The sequence below is a fragment of the Populus trichocarpa genome, chromosome 4 (genome assembly GCF_000002775.5).
Source record: "Populus trichocarpa isolate Nisqually-1 chromosome 4, P.trichocarpa_v4.1, whole genome shotgun sequence".
Taxonomy (NCBI): Eukaryota; Viridiplantae; Streptophyta; class Magnoliopsida; order Malpighiales; family Salicaceae; genus Populus; species Populus trichocarpa.
The window spans coordinates 17254496-17275151 of NC_037288.2; the positions used below are offsets into that span (position 1 = coordinate 17254496).

A 20656-nucleotide genomic window follows, 5' to 3' on the forward strand; every position below is an offset into this window, starting at 1 on the left:
GTAGGTTGCGTGATTTCTGGTATGAAGCACAGAAAAAGGCAAAAAAAACCGCGAGGGATAGGGGTTTCCAAGGCTGGAACGATGTTGCGGTTTGGAGGGATTTCAAACCGATATACATCCCGGAAGATATATGGCCGCACTATCTTGAGCACGTGACGTCTGAGCGGTTCACACGACGCTCACAGTCCGGTTCTGGCAACCGGAATCGGCCAATTCATGGCGGGGTGACAACGCACACTGGCGGCTCCGTTCCGTTTGCTGCACATGCGAAACGGATAGTAAGATTAATTTAAATGAAATATATCGTTAAATTCAGTTGTTGTTAATATATCTTTTTTCATTATAGGCTGCGTCTCTTGGACGTGAGCCGAGCCCGATGGAGCTGTTTGTGGAGACGCACGTGCGGAGTCAAGACCGCCAGAAGGGGGCGCAACAGTTCGTTGATAACCGTGCTCAGCATTTCGTGGTATGTTTGTTCAACCATTTTATTTTGTAAGTTATTATGTTTATTGTATTGAATATGATGATTACTTTTTATTTTTATTTTCAGGAGACCTATAATAATCGGTTGAGGGAGAGATACGGGGACGATACTTTGACCCATCCGGAATTCGATCCGGATTTGTGGATGGAGGTTGGCTCGTCAGGTGGACCCGATAAAAATTGGGTTTACGGGCTCTCCAACACTACGACCGACAACTTGCGGTCGACCCGTAGTGTTTCAACCGTTGGGAGCTCCCAATCAATATCGAGCTCCCAATCTAAGGAGTTCGTGGCTTTGCAGCAACTCACCGAGAAATACGATAACCTAAAAGCGGAGTACACACAACTCAAAGCGGAACAAAGAGCAGAGTCTAAGCAACTCAAAGCGTCTCAAGCACAACAAAAAACGGAGTATGAAGCGGCTCATGAACAGCAAAAAGCGGCTTATGAACAGCTCCACGAAATGATTATGAAATTGTCAAATAGCGGAACATGTGCGCCTAATCTTTTTTGGCCGTACAACCACCAGCCTCCGCCAGGATCTCCTCCTCCTCCTCCAGCTCCATCATCTTTATATTAATTTGTAATCAACATTATTTACCTTTAAAACTTCATTTAATATTTTTCTTGAAACATATTCAGTTTGTAATGAATATTATTTAACTTTGTTTTTTTTATGTTTAATATAAATTTTATTTGCATAATTGGTTTGTATTACAATTAATTTATATAGTTTTATATTATATATCCTAAATAATTTTTTAAAAACAAATTAAGAAAAAAACTATTACCAAGGATTTTACCGACGGATGAATTCGGTCGGTATTTTAAACACTCACCGACAGACTTACCGACGGAATTAATCTGTCGGCATGTAACAGTAGCTTCCACAATTACCGATGAATTTACAGACAGACATATGTTGTCGGTATTTCATACACTCACCGACAGATTTACCGACGGTTATTGTCCGTCGGTCAATCATAATATACCGACGGAATAAAAATCCGTCGGTATATTTCAAGCGGGAATCTTTTTTTTTGGCGCGCAAATTCCGTCTGTAAAACCATCGGCAAATGGTTTTTTTGTTTTTCCGACCGATATAGCGACGGAATGGGGAATCACCGACGAAGGTAAAGCTGACGGACGTAATCCGTCGGTGATGACGTCGGTAAAAAAATCACCGACGAACTTCTAATCACACACCGACGGAATTGTTCCGTCGGTAAAACTGTGAAATCTTGTAGTGTTTTTTTAAGATTGTGCATGTTTCAGATACTATTGCTTCAACACTTAAAAAAGAAGTTATTGATGTGTGCGCTTGATATAACTTGCATATCCTCAATATACAAGGTTAAGGGTATAATGGTGCTAGCAATATGCATGGCTCATGGAATGGACTACAAGCTTTATTCTCAGAGATTGCCCTTATGCATCTTATGTACATTACTTTACCCACTAATTACAATTGGTATTAGTTGTAGCAGCTGGAAATGAGATTTTTATTTGGTTATTTTTTTTCCAAAACTAACAAACATTATCAATCTTATTAGTGCTTCTTTTAAACGTCATACCGAGTTACATTCTATTAAAGCTATAAAAATAGCACATACAGTAGCTACTAGAGAATATGAGACTGGTAGGGAGGCTAATCAAATTGGTAATTTACATCAAAGTGAAACTACTTGGTGGAGCTCTCATTTTGATTCTATTTGCGACTTAATAGATATATATGGTGAAACTATTATCGTGCTTGAAAGTATGGTTCAAGAAAGATCTTCTAGCATGAAGAAGCTGGTGGTTGTTTGATTATGATGAGATCTTTTGAATTTATATTCATCTTTATATTTGATGCATAAAATAATAGGGATTACTGATTTACTTTATTGAGCCTTGCAACAAAAATCTCTTGACATCTTAAATGCAATGGTTCTTGTTAGGGGTGAGCATTTTCGGTTCGGTTCGGTTTTTATCTAAAAAAATAACCAAAATAAAATTTTGAAAAACTAAAAAAATCAAAACTAAAAAATTCAAACCGGACCCGAACCGGAACCGGGTCAAACCGACCGGTTTCGGTTCGGTTCGGTTCGGTTCAGTTTTTTCAACAGAAAAACCGAAAAACCTGTATATGTTTTTACAAATACCCGTTACATCGATCTAAATCTAAAATTGAGCAGACCACCTAAAATTACAGCAAGAAAAGAAGACAATTTTCTAGCTTTTTAAGCTTGTAAACCCAACAGAATAGCTTCAAAATTGATTAACTAAGACAAATGTTCAACAGTAGTATCAACAGACAACAACCCATTATTACAAAATCAAAGGCAAATAAACCCTTTTAAAATGACAGTAAAAATGTAGATTCTTGAGGTTTGTTTTAGCAAAATGAGAAAAATTACAGAATCCAACAGAAGTGATTACATAATTTCTTAAACAAAACGATTAACAGCAAAATAGATATGATAGAAAGCTCTGACGAGAAAGAATGAGGATAGATTGAGAGATTTATTTATTTGGCTTGCTGGTAGCGACTGCGATCTGCAAAGAGAGAAGAGATAACTTCGCGGCTCTGACTGGCTAGTTTGAACTTTGAAGATGAAGATGGTGTGGGAGAGTGATGTGGCTGGCTGTGGATGAAGATGGATTAACTTGATTTGAGTGAAAGTGGATGATCTGTGAGTGAAAGTGTGAATTGTGAGGGTTGGGGGAGCGGCTTAGGAGCAAGGAGAAGGACGGCTGGAGTTTGGACACTAGGGTTAAGAAAAATAACGTGTTTTTTTTTGTATTTATAGTACCCCTTTAAACCGAACCGGTTCGGTTCGGTTGGGGTTTTTCCGGTTTCAGGTTTCTGAAACCGAAACCGAACCGAACCGAATTTTTTTCAAAAATTCTAATCGGTTTAATCGGTTTTTTTTTACGGTTCGATTTTTTTGTTTATTTGTTTCTCGGTTTTCTCGGTTTAATCAGTTTCTCGGTTTTTTTGCTCACCCCTAGTTCTTGTCTCAATTACTAAGCATTGCTTCGAACTTTGAGAGATGTTGGATTCGATCTTCTCTTAGCACATTTGCAATATATTTGTACACAATATGAGATTGACATACCACATATAAATACTTTGTATAAAAAGGCTATAAGTCGTTCAAAGACTTAAATTCTAGATTCATTGATGGGAAATAAAACTCCTTGTATTTAGCTATGCTTTAGAGCTCAATGACAACTTTAAATCATTTGAAGTTGATGTTATTTGCAAGCTTATTGAGAAATTTTATCTTGAAGATTTCAATGAACAAGAGATGCATTATTTGAGATCTTAGATAGAACATTATCAAATTGATGTGATTCATCACAAGAGCTTTAAGAATATATCTACCATTTTTTAATTACATCAAGGATTAATTGAAACAAATAAGTCGTAGCACTATCATTCGATTGATAGGTTGATTCGTCTTTTTTTTATTTTGAATGTTTTCACTGCCACCATAGAGCAAACATTTTTAGCTATGAATTTTTTTCCCACAAAACATCGAAGGGTACAACTTCGATAGTGTGATTTATTTTTATTTTTATTTTTTTTCAATTTTATGTACTTTGAAGTTTGTTTTTTCATGTTTTGTGTTGTGTATTTGGATTAAAACTTTATTGTTAACTTGGCAAATTTATGTATATGAGTTAATAATTGATCTTGGAAAAAACTTTCTATGTATTTGCTTGGTAGCCCAGGGTGGAAAAAATTTATGGCTTTGCCCTTGGGTGTGGTGGTGGAGGAGAAGGAAGTGATGGTGATGATGATGGTCATGGTCATGGTCATGGTCATGGTGGTGGTGGTGAAAAAAAAGGTGGTGATGGAGGAGGGGGTGGTGCTGCTGCTGCTGGTAGTTGAAATAATTAGATGATATTGTAAACAAATTACTATTCATAAAGTATTTTACGGAATTTCATGAGCAAAAAGTTTTTTTCAGCGAATAAACTAAGTTTAAAGGTTAGTTGTAAAATATTTTATAGAAAATAAATGCTTGAGAATATTTTTTATTTTTAAAAAACAATCACAAAAAAATTTAAAAAATATTTTTTTATAAAATATCAAAACAAACAAACTAAGATTAATCCAAATTCCAAATTCCCAACAAATCATTCACAAAGTATAAAATACTCAAAGCCCAAACAGACTTTTCTTTATTAATTGGATCATTGTGCGAGAAACATTTTATCTTATTAATAGCCAAGGATTACTGCCTTGAATTAAGTTTTAGTAATGAAGTATTTATACTTTCTTATAAAATAGGCAAAATATGTATAGTAAAAAAGACAAGATCACGAGGCAAGTGTTGTAAACAAAAAATTAAAGAGATCTGGTATTGAATTTTTCTTTTCTGAGAAAATTAGACCAAATTACTAAAGGGACTAAATACTACGAAGACAATGAGCATGGTTTTTCTCTCATCAGTGTCCCTGTGAACGCTGATAACCAAGACAAGACTGGGGAATTCTCTAAAGCTAGCCACTGGTCGGTCCTTGCAAAATTCAAGCAAGATATTGATCTATTCATATATTTATTTTGATGTGTGCTGAGAAGTAAAGATGCGATAGAAAATTGAACTAATCGGTATATCTCAATTGATTAGATGCAGCTGCTAGCTTGTAACTAGAAAACTGTCTGCCACTTCTTCTGCTTTCTCGTCTTCCCGGAGAAAATTAGTAACTATCTCCAAGCTAGGTCTCAAAACCTTCTTGTCCCAAACATCTTCATCAACTTTTGCACTTCTCTCATACACACAAGTAGCATCAATCCGATGGAATTTCCATCCTTTCTTGTTAGCCAAATATTTGATTTTCGTTAGTTGTTTATTGATTAGCTTCTTGGTATTTTCTTTCATTTCTTTAATACCAGTTTCAAGCAATATTTTCATGGTGACCTCATCAGCCATTTCCATTTCAGCTTGAAAATATGGTTCCATCTCTGCAATCCCAATAGCCCGCCAAATCCCGCTATTGTGATCTATCCCTGGAATAAACATACCTCGAACCTCTTCAACAAGACCAGCATCAAGCATCTCATCAACCCTTTTTGCTGCGCGATCAAATAAGATTGGCAAGGCAACATCCACCCATAGAAAACAAGTATCATAACTATCCTTGAAGTTGAAAAGCGGATCCTCGACGAGTGCTTCGATGTATCTATTCGAGCCGCCGGCGATAATGGGGATGCTTCCATCCCCTGTAATATGTTTCATGGCCTTGTGTACATGATTGCAAAAATCTTGTGTGGTAAACTCTTCTCCAGGTTCCACAAATCCTAGCAAATGGTGAGGCACACCTCGGCGTTCAATTTCCGAAATTTTGTTGGTCAACATGTCAAGGCCCTTGTAAACCTGAATTTTGTCTGAATTGATGATTTCACCTTGAAAATGAGTGGCTAAATCAATGGAGAGTTTTGATTTTCCAGTGGCAGTTGTTCCCATTACGAACAAAGCTTTTTGCTTCTTCTTGTCGTCAATGGAATAAAGTGAACTAGTGATCTGTTGGAGGTTGTTGCGGTGCCTAAAAACAAAAAACAAAAAATCAAATTAAAATTAATCAAAAATCAAAAGTATGTTCCAATTCATTTTTTTTCATCAAAAGAAAATTAAACCATAAGCTTAGAATATCAGTGTTTATAAAAACATAAGAAGAAATTAACTTTTTTGAGGTTTATTGAACTGATTATGTAATTTCGGACGTTTGGTACATGGGATTTTTCAATTAAAAATATATAAAAATAATGGTTTTTTATATATTATTTTATTTTGACATTAATATATCAAAAAAATAAAAAAAAACACTTAAAACACTAATATAATGTAAAAAAAAAAAACAATTTAAAAACAGATTAAACCGCATTATCAAACAAAGATTAAATCACCAATCATGTTTATAAAAAAATAGCAAAATATACATTACTTAATTACCTAGTCCAATAACATTGAAACTGGAACCTGATTTCCCGCTCCATTCTTAAGGGGAGAGAGGCAGCCATTGGCATAGTTCTCATACTTGAGGCAAGCTTTGGTTGTAGAGGAATCATTTCCATAATTCGTGTAATTATTTGAGAATGGTGTAAAGGGTTGAAGAACAGGCACTAGACAGTACAAGAGATTATCAAGGATATATATAAAGCCTCAATATTTGTCCGCAAACAGAAGAAAAAAATCAATTCAGATTTTAAGGTAGGAGATATGCATTATATAAGAGGATTTCATGAATGAATCTCATAGTATTTAAAACACTCATAAATAGGTTTTGACTTCCAAGACCAAGAGAAATTATAAATCAGAATTGTTATTAATGATTTGAGAATTTCTTTGAATTGATTTATAAGGAAATTAACATGTGATGCCTGTACCAAAAGAAGAAGAAAAGATCGAAGAAAAGATCTACAATAATTCTCCTTCTATTTAGGCTATCTATGGATTATATATGACTATCTATGGATTATATATGACTAAATAGGGGCATGCACACCCACACACTATATGTTGACCCAAATTTCTTTCAATGTAAAAAAATATTGAAACGACGTACGCATTTCTGAAAAAGTATGTCATTAACTCAACTAAATAATACGAGGAACTCAAATAATATACTCAACTAACTCATACAATATGGATAAAAAAACTCCACTGAAACTGACAAAAAAATATTTGACAATGTAAAAAAGATAAAACAAAAAAAAAAAAAACAACTTTAACCCATTCAGGTTAGTGTGCTAAATTTGTGACCCAATCGTGGTATCGGGATAACCCTGTTAAAATAAAAATATAAAGTTTAATTATCAAATAGCTCAATATTAAAGGGCAGAACTAAAAAAATCAATTAAAAAAGCAACGAAGAAAAAAAGATTCGAGTCAACTCGAGTTAACTTTGCTAACCTCGCAATCATGAAAATAAGATTAAGATAACCCCATAAAAAGAAAAGCACAAAGACAAATTTCTAATAAATCAAATGTTGAAGGATGTAATTGAAAAAAAAATTAAATTTAAAAAAGAACATATAAAAGAACCAAAGTCAAGTTATGTTAACCTTCAAAACTTGTGACTATGTTCATAAGCCTGAGACTAAGCCCATAAAAGACAAATCCTAAAAAATAACGAAGAAAAATCCCAAATCATCAAAATGGTAAGGGATTAAATTTAAAAAAAAATGCAATAAAAAATGATAAAAAAAAATAACAATTAAAAGAATTGAGATTAAATTTGATATAAAAGTAATTTGAGTGATCAAATTAAAAAAAATTCAATTAGAAAATTTTTTAGAAAAAAAACAGCAATAAAAATAAGAAAATCAAATTTAATATAAAAACTAAATGAAACCAAATGATGAGGGGGGGAGTTTGAAGAACACAATCGATAAAAAAACAAAAAATAAATTAAATGACATATTTATATTTTAGCAAATGGGAGAGAGAGAAAAGAGGGAGGGGAGGAAAGAAGTGCACTAGAGCCTAATTATCGCGTCGTCGCGCACATGTGCGGCACCAATAGAAAGAGGACAGCAGGATGCTTCCAATGCCGCCTTAAAAGGTAGTGTTTGGAGGTGGGACAACGCCGCACTTGGTGCCTGAAGGGCATGAGAATCGCCCACTTGCTAGCTTGTGTCGCGCACGCGCCAATAAATTTTTCTTAATAATGTTTGTATTAATCAAAATACTAAATTGTAACTGTCTACTTGTTTATTACAAAAAAACAACATAAAAAAATGAAAAATCCCCTAAATGTAAGCTTAACAATATTTGCTTTTAAGAATAATATAATCTTTACATTATACCTTTAAAATATAAAATGGTTGAAATGTCTTTTCGACCTTTTAAATTTGTTAGGGCATAATAGTCATTATATTATGTATTTCAAAAGGTAAAAAGACCGAATTGTTCCCAATCAATCTCGTAATAATCAATGGACCAGTAGGAAAAGACCTTCTACCCCTAACATCAAGGCTATTGATTTTTTTTGAAAGGGCAATAAGATAATTTCACTATTGTGGTGAATAAATATGTGTCTAGGTGCATTGTGAATTCACTATGCATTTTAAGTTTTTTTATTTTGTAATGAGTTCTTTTTACCAAACTAATATCATGTTCGCTTCCCATAAATTATGATTTTATAAAATATTTTCATCATTTCTTATAATGTGGTCATGGATATAGTTAGATTGGGTTTATATCTATAATTGTATTCAACCCAACTTCTGATATTTCTGATATTTAACAAATTGTAAACCTGACCCATTTAATTTGAACTTGAGCAAGTTGGATATATCAAGTTCAACTAAATCTTTTGTGGATATTGGAGATATCCATGATGAGCTAAGCTTACACTGCTAATTTCTATAGGTCTATATTTAGAGATGGACCATCAGTTTGTAGGTGTCATAGCACCCTAATATTAGGTCTGATTTTTATATTTTACAATACCATTAAATTCTAGTTAACTCTTTTTCCTCTTCAACAAAAAGACAAGCTTTTTTTTTTGTTATTTCAAAGAAATTTAATAGGAAGCTCACTAAAAAAACGTTGAAATTAAAACATTTAAAAAAAAATAAAAACAAATATTTAATCCATAAACTATAAAATATAAAGACAAAATGAATACAGGATATACAAGTTGGCTTGGGTTGATCTGGTTTTAAAAAATCTTGATCCGCTACTTGATCCGTGATATGTAATATCTATATTATTTAATTTTGATGGTTTAAGTTGAATTAGATAATACAAATATTATGGACATCAATTTTTTAAAACACTCCTAATTTCTCATGTTTGGTTTATTTAACAATTTTTTTTTATCAAAGTAGAATATTTAATAACCAAATAGAAAATCGCTTACAAAACATTGTATATATGAACACTATTTTTCTTAATAAATCATAGGCTCCATCATCAAATTATTATTTTTTTTACATATTTTTCATTCATACCATGCAACAAACAATTATTGTCAATTAGTTTTGCATTAACATAATCAAATTATGAAAAATAAAATATTTTTAATTTTAAAACACTGGAAGAAATTAAATTGAATTGCTTAAACTTTAAATGTTTCAAAGATCAAAGCACTAGCACTTTATATAATCCTAAAATAGAAATACTAAAAGGGAACTTGATTACATCAAACCAAGAATTAAAAAGAGAAAATTCTTAAGATCCCATCTAAGAAACCATGGCCCATAACGCACAAGCAAGAATAAGAGAGAAACCAAGTTGCATGCTTTTCTGCACTGAAAATTAAAAAAATATGGAACAAAAGATGTAAAAGATTTAAAAAATAGCTACATGATCACTTTATTGTGTTCATATACATTAATATTTTTAGTGGTAAGAATTAATAAACATAACAATAAAGTATTTTTCTTAATGTTTGTTGATAATTGAAAGAGATTAAACTGAAGTTGTTGCTCTTGCTTCTTGCATGAGATTTTAGTGCATCTTTCTATCCCTTAACTAATAAACAAAAGGATTAATTTCTTTAATGTTAATTAATTTGCAAAAAATAACATGGAAAATAATGCCTTACATTGCATAAAAAACCTTATTGTTGTGGGAAATAAGTTTAAAGATATCTTATCTTAGGAATCGAGATTTCATCAACAATATCACTGTATTTAGATATATTTTTAAATAATATCAATGAACCAACAAAAACTTAAGTATCCGTGTACAAATACTAATCTTGGTTCTAGATTAAAAGGAAAACAAAGAAGAAACTTAGTTTAAAAAGAAAGAGTAAACTGAAAATAGAGGTGAAGAAGAGCATATAAAATCTGAAAAATAATATGTTGAACTCTTCCCTCACTATTACTTGATTTTGGATCTGAAACTAATAAACAATTAATTCTGGTAATTATTAAAATTAATTTTTTTTACCATTACTAGCTTTGATTACCCGTCATAAAATTAGAGTTAAACCTGAATATTTTGATTTAAAAAATGATATTTCTTAGTTGAAAAAAAATCAAGTTTAAAGAACTCTTCTAGAAGAAAATTGAATAGATTCATGGGTTGGACTGCAAGCAAAAAAAATTTTTAGAGGCCAAATAATTCTTTTATAATAAATATAAATTCAAGACCAAAATAAGTTAGCAAAAATCAAACTTAAACCCAAACTCTGAGGCTTGAGCCCGTGCTCGAGATGAGTGAGTGTGTGTGGGTTAAACCCATACTATTTTCCAATGCTTATTTGTGACCCTCAACTTCCCACTTTATAAACTAGAAGTCAATGTTATGTTTTTTTTTTCTATTTAGGATAGAAGGTTTTGAGTTTTACAACAAACATGCGAACATAGAGTTTTTTAAACTAATTTTTCATTCACCTATAATTTATTTTAAATGTTCCATGTTAAAAAACTTATGTAGAAAAATAGTTTAGAATAAAGTTTTAACCCTAAAAGTAAGTAGAACTCGCTTTGAATTTAGCCTCAAATGTATCCATTAATCATGTTTTATTAAAATAAATTCCAACATTGTTCACGCAGAAACAAATGAATGTGGATTGCTACAATGGTTTGTTTTTTTCATCCCTATTAAGGAAGGGTAAGATTCACAGATGGTGGTTGTTTCAAACTTGGGGTAAAACATTCACTTTGATTTTCAAACTTTTCAAATCATAAACTTTTAGTCCCTTGATATTTTGGAATTTTAATTTGGGTCCAAAACTATATGTTCCTTATTTTCTTGTCCCTAGAATGAGAGGAGATAAAGTTGTTGAATCTCAAAGGTAGAGAGAAAATCTTAGTTGACACTGATTTTGACTACAAGAAAGAGAGATTTTGGTGTCAATGGGTTGTATTTATCCTAGGTGTTCTTTATCCTTAACTTTGTCTGAAATGGTAGATCTGAGCTTGGAAAATATTTTGGGTTTTCAGGATAATTTTTGGGTTGTTTGAGGTCATTGATAAGTTTCTCAAGGTATATAAGGTGTTTTTAGATTTAAAAAGACTATTTAAAATGAATTATTTGGGTGTAAAACACCTATGACCTGACTTTTCAGCGACTTCTAGCTGTTATAATCTTGATAGAGCACGCGACGTATTGTCTACTATTGTGTTTTTAGAAAACTCAAGGGTGGGTTGTCCAACTCATGAAGAAAGAAAAGAAAAGAAATAGACCCAGACACATGGGCTACTCCAAACTTGAGCACATGGACCTTTTTTAGGCCTAAGCCCATCAAGCCTTTTTTTTTTATATTTGTTTTATCCTTTTATTTATGTTTTTTTTTAGATTTGATCCTATCCTTAAAAAATAAATCTTTATTTGATCCACCCCTGGGGTGGGTCGTCCAACTCATGAAAAAAGAAAAAATAAACAGACTCGGGCACGTGGGCTACTCCAAGCTCGAGCACATGGACCTTTTTTCAGGCCTAAGCCCGTCAAGCCTTTTTCTTCCTCTTTTTATTTATGTCTTTTTTTTAAGAATTGATCATGTCCTTCAAAAATGGATCTTTATTGATTTCTCTTACTTATTTTTTTCTCAAATCCATCCTTTAATTTTTTGTTGATTTTAAATTGTGCAATGAAATTTGTTTTGGTTTGATATTTGTAGGTTTATTGCTATCTTAAACAAATACTCTGATACTTAGTTGGTTTTTAATTTTGTGAGCGTCTATTTTAAATAAAACAATTATATAATTTTTTTTTAACTCGACTGAATCAACGACTTGAGTTATTGATTTGACTAGTTAACTTCGATTGTTTAGAAATCAACTTTATAATTTATTTTATTTGCATAAATAATTCTTGATTTATTTAATAAAATAAATGCATAAACTATTCATTTTATGATTGAGATTTTTTAATATAAAAAAACACATAGAAAATGATGTCATATTTATTTTTATATATGAAAAAAAAAATTCAATCCACAACAAAGCACAAGTCAAATAATATTTTTTTTAAATGGAAAGTACCAATACCAACCACAATATCATGATTTAGATTGTGTCTTGATCTATTATCCTTTTTAATGGGAAAATGGTCAGAAATTAAGAATACCCACTTTTATATGGAGATTATATAGAAAAAATTAGTTTTTTTTTTACCTTTTGTTGTCGCAGAATTATTTTTAAAATCTATTTTTATTTAATTTTACATTTATTGAAATGAATACTCAAAGAAATTTTAATAATATAAATTCTAAAGTAAAAATGTATTTATTTAGTCAGAATTTTATCTTTTTATTTTTTTATTTGACATTGACATTTTATGTATTTATTTATTTTATTTGAAATAGACATTCACTAATATTTTTTTTTATTTTGGTGAACAATGTTTTTTTTAATCAGAAACTTGATCTCATATAAAAAAAATTATGATGATTTGTAAAGCAAGTTTCAACCAAATAATAGAAAAATAATGTCTTGATTATTTTTAGATGATTGCCTAAAAATAAAAGAATAAATAATTAAAGTTTTGCATATAATTATTCATAGAGTAATGGCTAATATCACAAACAAACTTGAATCTTATTTGAAAATCATGTCACAATCGATCGGATTATTTTTTTAAATATCATTTTAATAAAAAGCATACAACTCAATTACCCTTCCATGAGTTGATCTTATTGAAGGAATTCTTTTTGTCTTCCACGTTGATGGGACCCGGGCCCGGGGGATGGCAGATGAGCCAGCAACTGGCGAAGCATTCTTCCTTACTAGAAGATTTGCATTTCTTCAGGCAATTTTCGCGGCAACTTTTGATATCTGCCTTAACTTCGCCTGACGTGAGTATCATCATCACTACCACCAGCATGAAAAAGCTCCTTGTCCGAACACCTTTTGCCTCCATTGTCGAATTTCTCACCACCTTGAGACACTTGCACTTTTAATATTTTCAATTGAGTATTATTTCGTTATATATATAGGCCAAAGGATAATTAAATACATTGAATAATCGCAATTTTAATATTTTCAATTGAGTATTATTTCGTTTCCTTATTTGTATAATGATAAAATATATAAAAATAAAAAAACATATACATATCATTGATGTACTTACCATGTAAGTGATTAACAAAATGCCTTAGTAAGATTTTTCATTGTAATATTCCCATCCATCTTCGATATAAAGGGTGTTTTTTTTTTTTTGGTAGTCAGATACAAATTCTGTTACTACTCGATACATATCTGTTGAAGATTCTGAAGAAATCAAAACAGATTTGAATCCGATCTGATCCTGATTTATAGAAAATGAATATAAAAAGCCAGATTTTCTCTGTGTGTGTGTGTGTGTTGATTTAGATGTTTACTAGTTATTTGACCTACACCTTGTCGCGGGTCGGAAAATTTCTTTTGGCAAAAAAAATAAATATGCAAGCTTTTCAAATGTGTTTTTCTTTTAAGATTCTAATTATATAAAAAAAAAAAGTCTATGCATGCATTTAATTAAATATATCGAGAATCATATGTGCCAATAAATGCAAAAAATTAAGTGTTAACACCTCTATTCAACTCGTCTCGCTGCAGGTCAAATAATTTTTTTTATAACATAAAAGAATTAATGCGTAGATGTTATTAATGTATTTTTTTACATCGAGTAAAAAATATAACCGTGAATCAAAATGTTGATGCTTACATACAATAAAATATAATATAGATCATATGTGTTAATAAGAATATGTAAGATTTCAAGCTAATTTTTAACTAGCATAAGAAATGAACAATGTTGTAATTGCTATAATGAAACACTATTTTCTTAGTCTTTATATAGTAATCTTAAAAAAAAAATGTAAAGAAAAAAAAATAAAAAATAAATTACAAAAGAATAAAGATAACAATACGTGTAGAGTGATAAATATTTAAAGTGTAAAAAATAGAAAATAATATTTATTTTTCAAAGAAAAGTGTAAAGAAAAAAGACTTAAATTAAAAATATTATAAAAAAATAAAGATAAGGAAAAAAAATAATGATACACAAATCAAGTATAAAATAATAAAAATCTCAAATATGAAAGAGAAAAAATATAGAAAAAACTTGCGTTCTAAAAAACAACAAAACTTACAATTTTACCACCCCTGCAGTAAAAATAAAATAATTGGTAAAATTTACAATTATATCCTTTCTACATAAAAACAGCATTTGCTGTATATGTATAATGTAATATGATAACATCGCTAAGTTAGGTTCATACCTTGAGAACTTTGGCTCATCAAAATGCAAATTAACACATAAAACTAAAACTTAAAAATATTGGGGTGTTTACAGAAGAAGATTTTTCTCAGTCTTGTCAGATATTGGGGTGTTTAGAAATCTGGTAGCGATTCTTTTACAAAGTATTTTTCACTCGAAAATACATCAAAATAATATTTTTATTTTTTAAAATTATTTTTAATATTAAAACATCAAAATAATCTAAAATACCAAAAATATATTAATTTGAAATTAAAAAATTAAAAACTTTTAAAAATACTTTTAAAATACAAAAACTAACATCATACGCAGCCATTCCTATTCTTCATTGCATGACACATAACATCAACACCATCATGACTAGGAGAATGTTTGCCCGAATTCCTTCCCCTTCCACGTCTCCAATTCACAATTAAAAAAAAAAAAAAAGCTTTCCCTTCAGCTTAATTTTAAATCTTTACAATTAAGCCACACATGAATCCTCGATATAAATGTCCGGAAAAAGGGAATTTAATAATTTCTTTCCCGTACGATTAGCGATATAATCGATACTATAACTCGTAACAAATAGCAGTGCAGCAGAAGAAGGCAACAGCTATCGACACCCTTCTCTTGAAAGGATTAAGCTGTCGTTTTATATGTTTAGTTACTCTTATCTGTTCCAAAGAAATCGTCCTTTCTGAGTGCAAGTCTCTGAAAGGAAACCTGTGACCATAGAATCTTTTCAAACAAAAACAGAGAGCTAGAAAATTTGTCTCACTCTGAGGGGGTATTGGTTAATTTATCTGTGTTTTCGAGCCATAAGATGAGAGACCGAGAGATTCTTCGACCATTCAACCAATCATGCATCAAAATTGCAATTACCTCTCAAAATTATTGCCACCAAAAATCCCAACTCAGCAGATTCTTTGACCATTAGGATGCTGATTGATTTCACCGAGTTGCCCTCAAGGATTAGCCCTTAATTAGCCAAAACGCGTATTAGGGCTTTATTGGACCACACGCCACTTTCAAGAGCAAGTCAGGTCTCATTTTAATCATGGCAAGGAACATGATAACTTCAATATAACTGGTGGCATGACATGTTTCCTGTCAAAAGAATAGCTAAAAAGGTACAAAAGGAAGACTCTTTTTCTTCTTCTTTTTCAAGTCACAAATTAACTTGTAGCTTGGGGCACGATATTTGCTTTGATTTTACCTTTTGTTATAGAAAAAACAAAACAAATGGTGTGAAAAGGCTATTTACCACTGGCTTGCTCCTAAACACTATATAACGTAGAGTCTCCCATCATTATGTGGGATCAATATTAATTAAAGGTTTGATTAGCACTAACCCTCATCCATTGGAAGACTCAAATCGAGATATTGAATGGGAAAAAGGAATGTCTATACCACAACACCAAACAGTTGTAATCTCATTACTTTAGTTAGTTCCAATCTCTATCCTAGCCACTTGATCGAATGCTTGTTGATGAATTCCCGTACCTATACAGTATGAGCTAGGCTACTAGTTTCCACAGCCATTTCTACAGCAAATGAAGCAAGAACCGTGACTATGCCATTGCACGAGAGACGCCAGCTCTAAATTAACAAACTCGAACTCGAAAGAGACATTCTTAAGTTTTCTCGTATCGACTGTCTTGCAGAGCTGTAATTTAATTACCTCATCACAAGGTAACTGTGACCTTATGATCTCCAATTAAATAAAAGGTATTGACCTCTTCAAAGATGCTTAAAATTTTTCTTCTCTTAAGGGCTCCACTATATGCTAATTAATTTGATAGATCATCACTTCAATGCTTTGACTGGAGGGCATTGCAAATACATTTCCGTATCGTATACTTGACGGTCCACTCATCCACTTTATCTTTCCTACGTTCCAGTCTTTAATTATGTGTACAGTACTTCTTTTGCAGCAAATCACATTTGTGCCCCATAAAACACTCCATCCTCTATTTGCCTAGCCCAATATCACCCCCTCGGTATAAATACACTCCACCCTTGGTTTCAAATGCCACAAAACATCTCTATTTTCCACTATTACTAGCTACTTTTTTCTGTCTCCAAATGTTTACCTCTTCAATCTCCTATTTAAATGGCATGCTATATGGCACCACAAAAGGCACTAGGGGAAGCGAGGGAACAAATTTGATATATAGAGATGAGTTGAGCAAGAAGATATCACCAAAGAAGATAAAGAAAGGTGGTAATTGCTTGGCAAGTAAAGAAGAAGATGAGAGGAAGAATTTTGAGAAAAGAGGGTATGCCAGCAGTGTGCAAGAAAAAGATGTGATCAGAGTGAAAGTTAGGATGACAAAAGAAGAAGCAGCTAGATTAATGGCCAAGTGCAAAGAAGGGGGGCTTCTTGAATTCAAAGATGTCGCACATGAACTTGTCCAACTTCCTGTTAATCGTGTTACTGTTGTGTCCTCTAATGGTGGATATGGTGGTGTGCTTCACAGTATCCCAGAAGAAAAATAGTTTGAACTTTGAACTATGTACCAGTTTCCATAATGGAATCAAAAGCCCTTTATTTATTTAAAGGAATATGTTGAGATGGAAAAGAAGGAATTCTGAAAGTGTGCGCATGAGCTGTATTAAATATTAGATTGATTTTCTAATTAATATAATTAGTTGATGAATCTGGTATTTGTATATATATAAGAACAAACTACTTTCATTTTTATCCTTTTTTTTATTTTTCTATTTTGTCTCCTGATGTTTAGGAGTAATTGTGCCTATATATTGCCTCCTGTTGGAGAAGAATAATAGCAGCGAAGTAATCTACAGAAACTCTATTGTTTTCAGAAAGACCTGCAGTAAGTTTATTCAACATCGAATATGTTGTAGCTACTTGCTGTGGCGGAGGCAGGGGGAGGCTGGCAGGGGCCCGGGCCCCTGCAAGGAAATTTTTCCCAGGCTCTTCCTTCGTAAAATATTTAAAATTTTAATTTTTTTAAAATATTTCTTTTAATTTGGTCCCCTTTACTTTTTTCTTCTTGCTCCGCCTCTGGAGCCTACTTGCTGTACAAGTGGTCCATGGTGAAAATGAATAAACTTGCCATCTGCATAGCATAAATATATATATATATATATATATATATATATATATATATATATAAAAGAGGCATAAAAAGGACTGTAAACTGGAACCACAATGCTGAAAAAGTATTTCCATATAACCTTCCACACAAGAAAAAGAAGCCCGTGTTCGGTACATATCCAACAGCGAATTCTCTGATTGATATACCTGGACGTGGAAAACAGCAATCCTAAGAAGTAATTCAACCCCGAAAAACACAACTAATGTTTCTTCTGGTTCGGGCCAGGATTTAGCATAGCTGTACAGTTGACAAAAGCAGGTTTCAGTAATCTACAACCCTAGGTTATTATTGCTAGGTGAAAAACCCGTCGATAAGACACTCCAATTCCCAGAGAGCCATATAACATTCTCAAGACAAGAAGAGAACGAGTCTAATAAGCAAATAGCCTATATACTAAAAACTCAAAAAGTTTGGCTTGTAAACTAGTTCATTGACTTCGTTCAACTTGTTCAAACCACAAGTAGCTAACGTGATTAGGCCACAAAACTGTTCAAAATTCTACTATTTTATTGCTACCAGAACAGCGGCACAACAACAACAGATCTTTGCGTGGAGAAAATTGTTGATTCTACTAAGAACGAGCTTAACTAGGTTTGATAAAGAGCTATTACTGACCAAACCAATAAACAAGTTTGAATAAGAATTATCTAATGAAGGTCCGTCTTTGGCCCAGTTCAAGTTAAACCAAGCCAAGTGTGAATACCTAAAAGCTCATATCAGCTTGTCCATTGCCGAACCAAGAGCTATAGGTGGTTCGAGGATACAGCAGAATGGTTAACGAGAACTTCAGAGACTAATATTTCAGATTCTAGAAAGATGAGTAATGGCAGACGACCTGAATGGTTCTGTAACCTGACATCCAATGATGTAATAGATAAGTGACTTTGATGGAAGGATTTAAAAAATGAAAACAGTGAAGAGTGGTTTAGAGAGGAGCAATGCCATAGAAAACGCAGCACCATAGAAGGAGTAAGCTGCTGGTATAAATCTCTTATATCCATTGTCTATAGGGCCGGACTTTTGAATCTGCAATTCAATTTTCAAAAACCCACGGATTAACATTAGCAGCTATGGCACAAAAAGACACCATACCTATTCAAGTCTCAACAAATTATACTACTGTCAGTATTGCTGAGCTTAGCATGTTTGTAGATCAATTTGATTAAAGTTGGCTAGATTCAAGCTATTTTGCCATTTATTTTCCCCTGTTTGACTATAACTTCATCTAGTAGCATGGGCAACATATGAAAAGATGTACGGAGTACATGTTACATTGTTTGCCTCAACTAATTGTAAGTTAACAAGATCCCAAGCAACCACCTATTAGGCAACGAAAGGCAAAAAAATACAGCAGAGATCAAAGAAGGTATGCAGGTTTCACAAGAACAGGAACATAAGATTATGAAGACAGGCGTGACAGGTCACTGCAGAAGCCTGCAGTCTAATCAATTGGAAATTCACAAATTAAGGATATATGTAATTCAAAATTTTAACTTCAAAAACTAATAATTATTTTGGACACTTCTATAACATGATAGATATACACTTGTAAATTATCAAATGAACTTTTGGCACCATCCAAAAATCTTCAATGTTTGCTCAGTTAAATCTTTGTAGGTGGATTTTGCACCTTCCTAAAAGCATTAGAATTATTCTTTTCCCTCTGAATTTCCAAGGGAATTAAATTGAAAAGTTCACAATAATGGTTAAGAAGGGGTTCCAAACAAAAGGTGTCATAAAAAATGCTGACCATGAAGTAAGAGAAGAAAATTAGTTACCTGCTTTGATGGGGATAAGCTTGTATAACCAAGTCTTTGGTACTCGTCTTGAACTGGAAAACCCCGCAAAAATCTAGAACCTTGAAAGATGTCGAATAGAGTCCCTTCAACACATATAGTTATGAACTGAAAACTTAAAAAATGGAGGAAACCAGAATTTACATGCATATTCATCATAGTCAAATAACATACTTTCTTATCCGTTGACAATGTTCTCAAAAAATATGGGCTCATCATGTAAAACTGCCCTTGAACATCATCTGGCACATATGGTACCCAGTTCCAATTTAGTTGATGCTAGTGCTTTTGTGTGCAGGAACCCAACCATGAGGATCCCCTCAATCAAGATGCTGCGGCTGTCTTAAGAGATAACCCCAAATTGTTTGAATCCAATGTGAGAAAGGCAATGGCTGGTGGGTATGTGGGACAAGCCTTCTTCCCTCACTCAATCGCTGTATCTAGTTGCTGCCTGTCGATGGAAAGTGTCAACTTCAGTGCATGAAGGTTCAGGAGATTGTAACTTTGGTCATATATCTCTCCTGATGGGTGTTGATCCTAGTTCTCAAAATATTGCAGTATCGTTGTGACGTGTCTGTGATAATCCCTGGGGTTTTACTACCCTATTCCATGATGTGAATCGATCCTGCAGCATTGATCTTCATAGACTAGTCATGTATAAATTTTTCTTGATGTTGGCAAGGAATGATACTTTCTTTGTAATTCAGTCTTGAGAAACAAGTAATGTGTTCGTATCTTTTAAGTACTGTCTTGTGTTTGCCAGACAAAATCTGAAATACCACAGCTGCAACAATTTTGAGTTCTTGCTTTAAATACATGGCAGTGTCAATAAACAAAGCAGTGCTGCTGATCTTACTACTAGGAGATCTCTTTAGACTTTTGCATTTTGAATTAAGATACAAGGAACCCTTGTCGATTTCGTAAAAAAAAAACAGAGCAGAGTTTTGATCAGGGCACGAAACTGTTCAAAATTCTACTATTTTATTAGAACGCAGCCCAGTGATGGTGACTCATTTAAAAGTACTCTTTCTATCTGCTCAGGGTGGCTAATGATTAAGGGAATCAAATTTGATCAACGGTTCATATATAGGGTAAATAGCAAGTCGTTCACATTGCAAGA

General features: G+C 32.5%; 2 protein-coding genes across 2 annotated transcripts; one reads left to right on the plus strand and one right to left on the minus strand.

Moving 5' to 3' along the window:
* The first annotated feature begins 288 nt into the window (after window positions 1–288).
* On the plus strand, window positions 289–4363 carry LOC127905261 (uncharacterized). The gene is made up of 3 exons (XM_052452583.1): window positions 289–466; window positions 551–870; window positions 4204–4363. The coding sequence occupies exons 1-3, from the start codon at window positions 377–379 to the stop codon at window positions 4361–4363; spliced, it is 570 nt and encodes a 189-aa protein (XP_052308543.1). The 5' UTR covers window positions 289–376.
* Window positions 4364–5003: 640 nt separating this feature from the next.
* LOC7461197 (adenylate isopentenyltransferase 5, chloroplastic) lies at window positions 5004–6671 on the minus strand. The gene is made up of 2 exons (XM_024598687.1): window positions 6429–6671; window positions 5004–6021 (listed from the first exon to the last, which is right to left on the minus strand). The coding sequence occupies exons 1-2, from the start codon at window positions 6548–6550 to the stop codon at window positions 5115–5117; spliced, it is 1029 nt and encodes a 342-aa protein (XP_024454455.1). The 5' UTR covers window positions 6551–6671; the 3' UTR covers window positions 5004–5114.
* Window positions 6672–20656: the final 13985 nt, after the last annotated feature.

Excerpts from the sequence above, each read along its gene's own strand:
- LOC127905261 (XM_052452583.1), top strand. The coding sequence starts at position 377 with ATGGAGCTGTTTGTGGAGACGCACGTGCGGAGTCAAGACCGCCAGAAG. Across the intron at positions 467-550 it reads ACCGTGCTCAGCATTTCGTG|GAGACCTATAATAATCGGTT; the intron begins GTATGTTTGTTC and ends TTTTATTTTCAG. Across the intron at positions 871-4,203 it reads GAGTCTAAGCAACTCAAAGC|GGTGGAAAAAATTTATGGCT; the intron begins GTCTCAAGCACA and ends TTGGTAGCCCAG.
- LOC7461197 (XM_024598687.1), bottom strand. The coding sequence starts at position 6,550 with ATGGAAATGATTCCTCTACAACCAAAGCTTGCCTCAAGTATGAGAACT. Across the intron at positions 6,022-6,428 it reads TTTCAATGTTATTGGACTAG|GCACCGCAACAACCTCCAAC; the intron begins GTAATTAAGTAA and ends TTTTGTTTTTAG.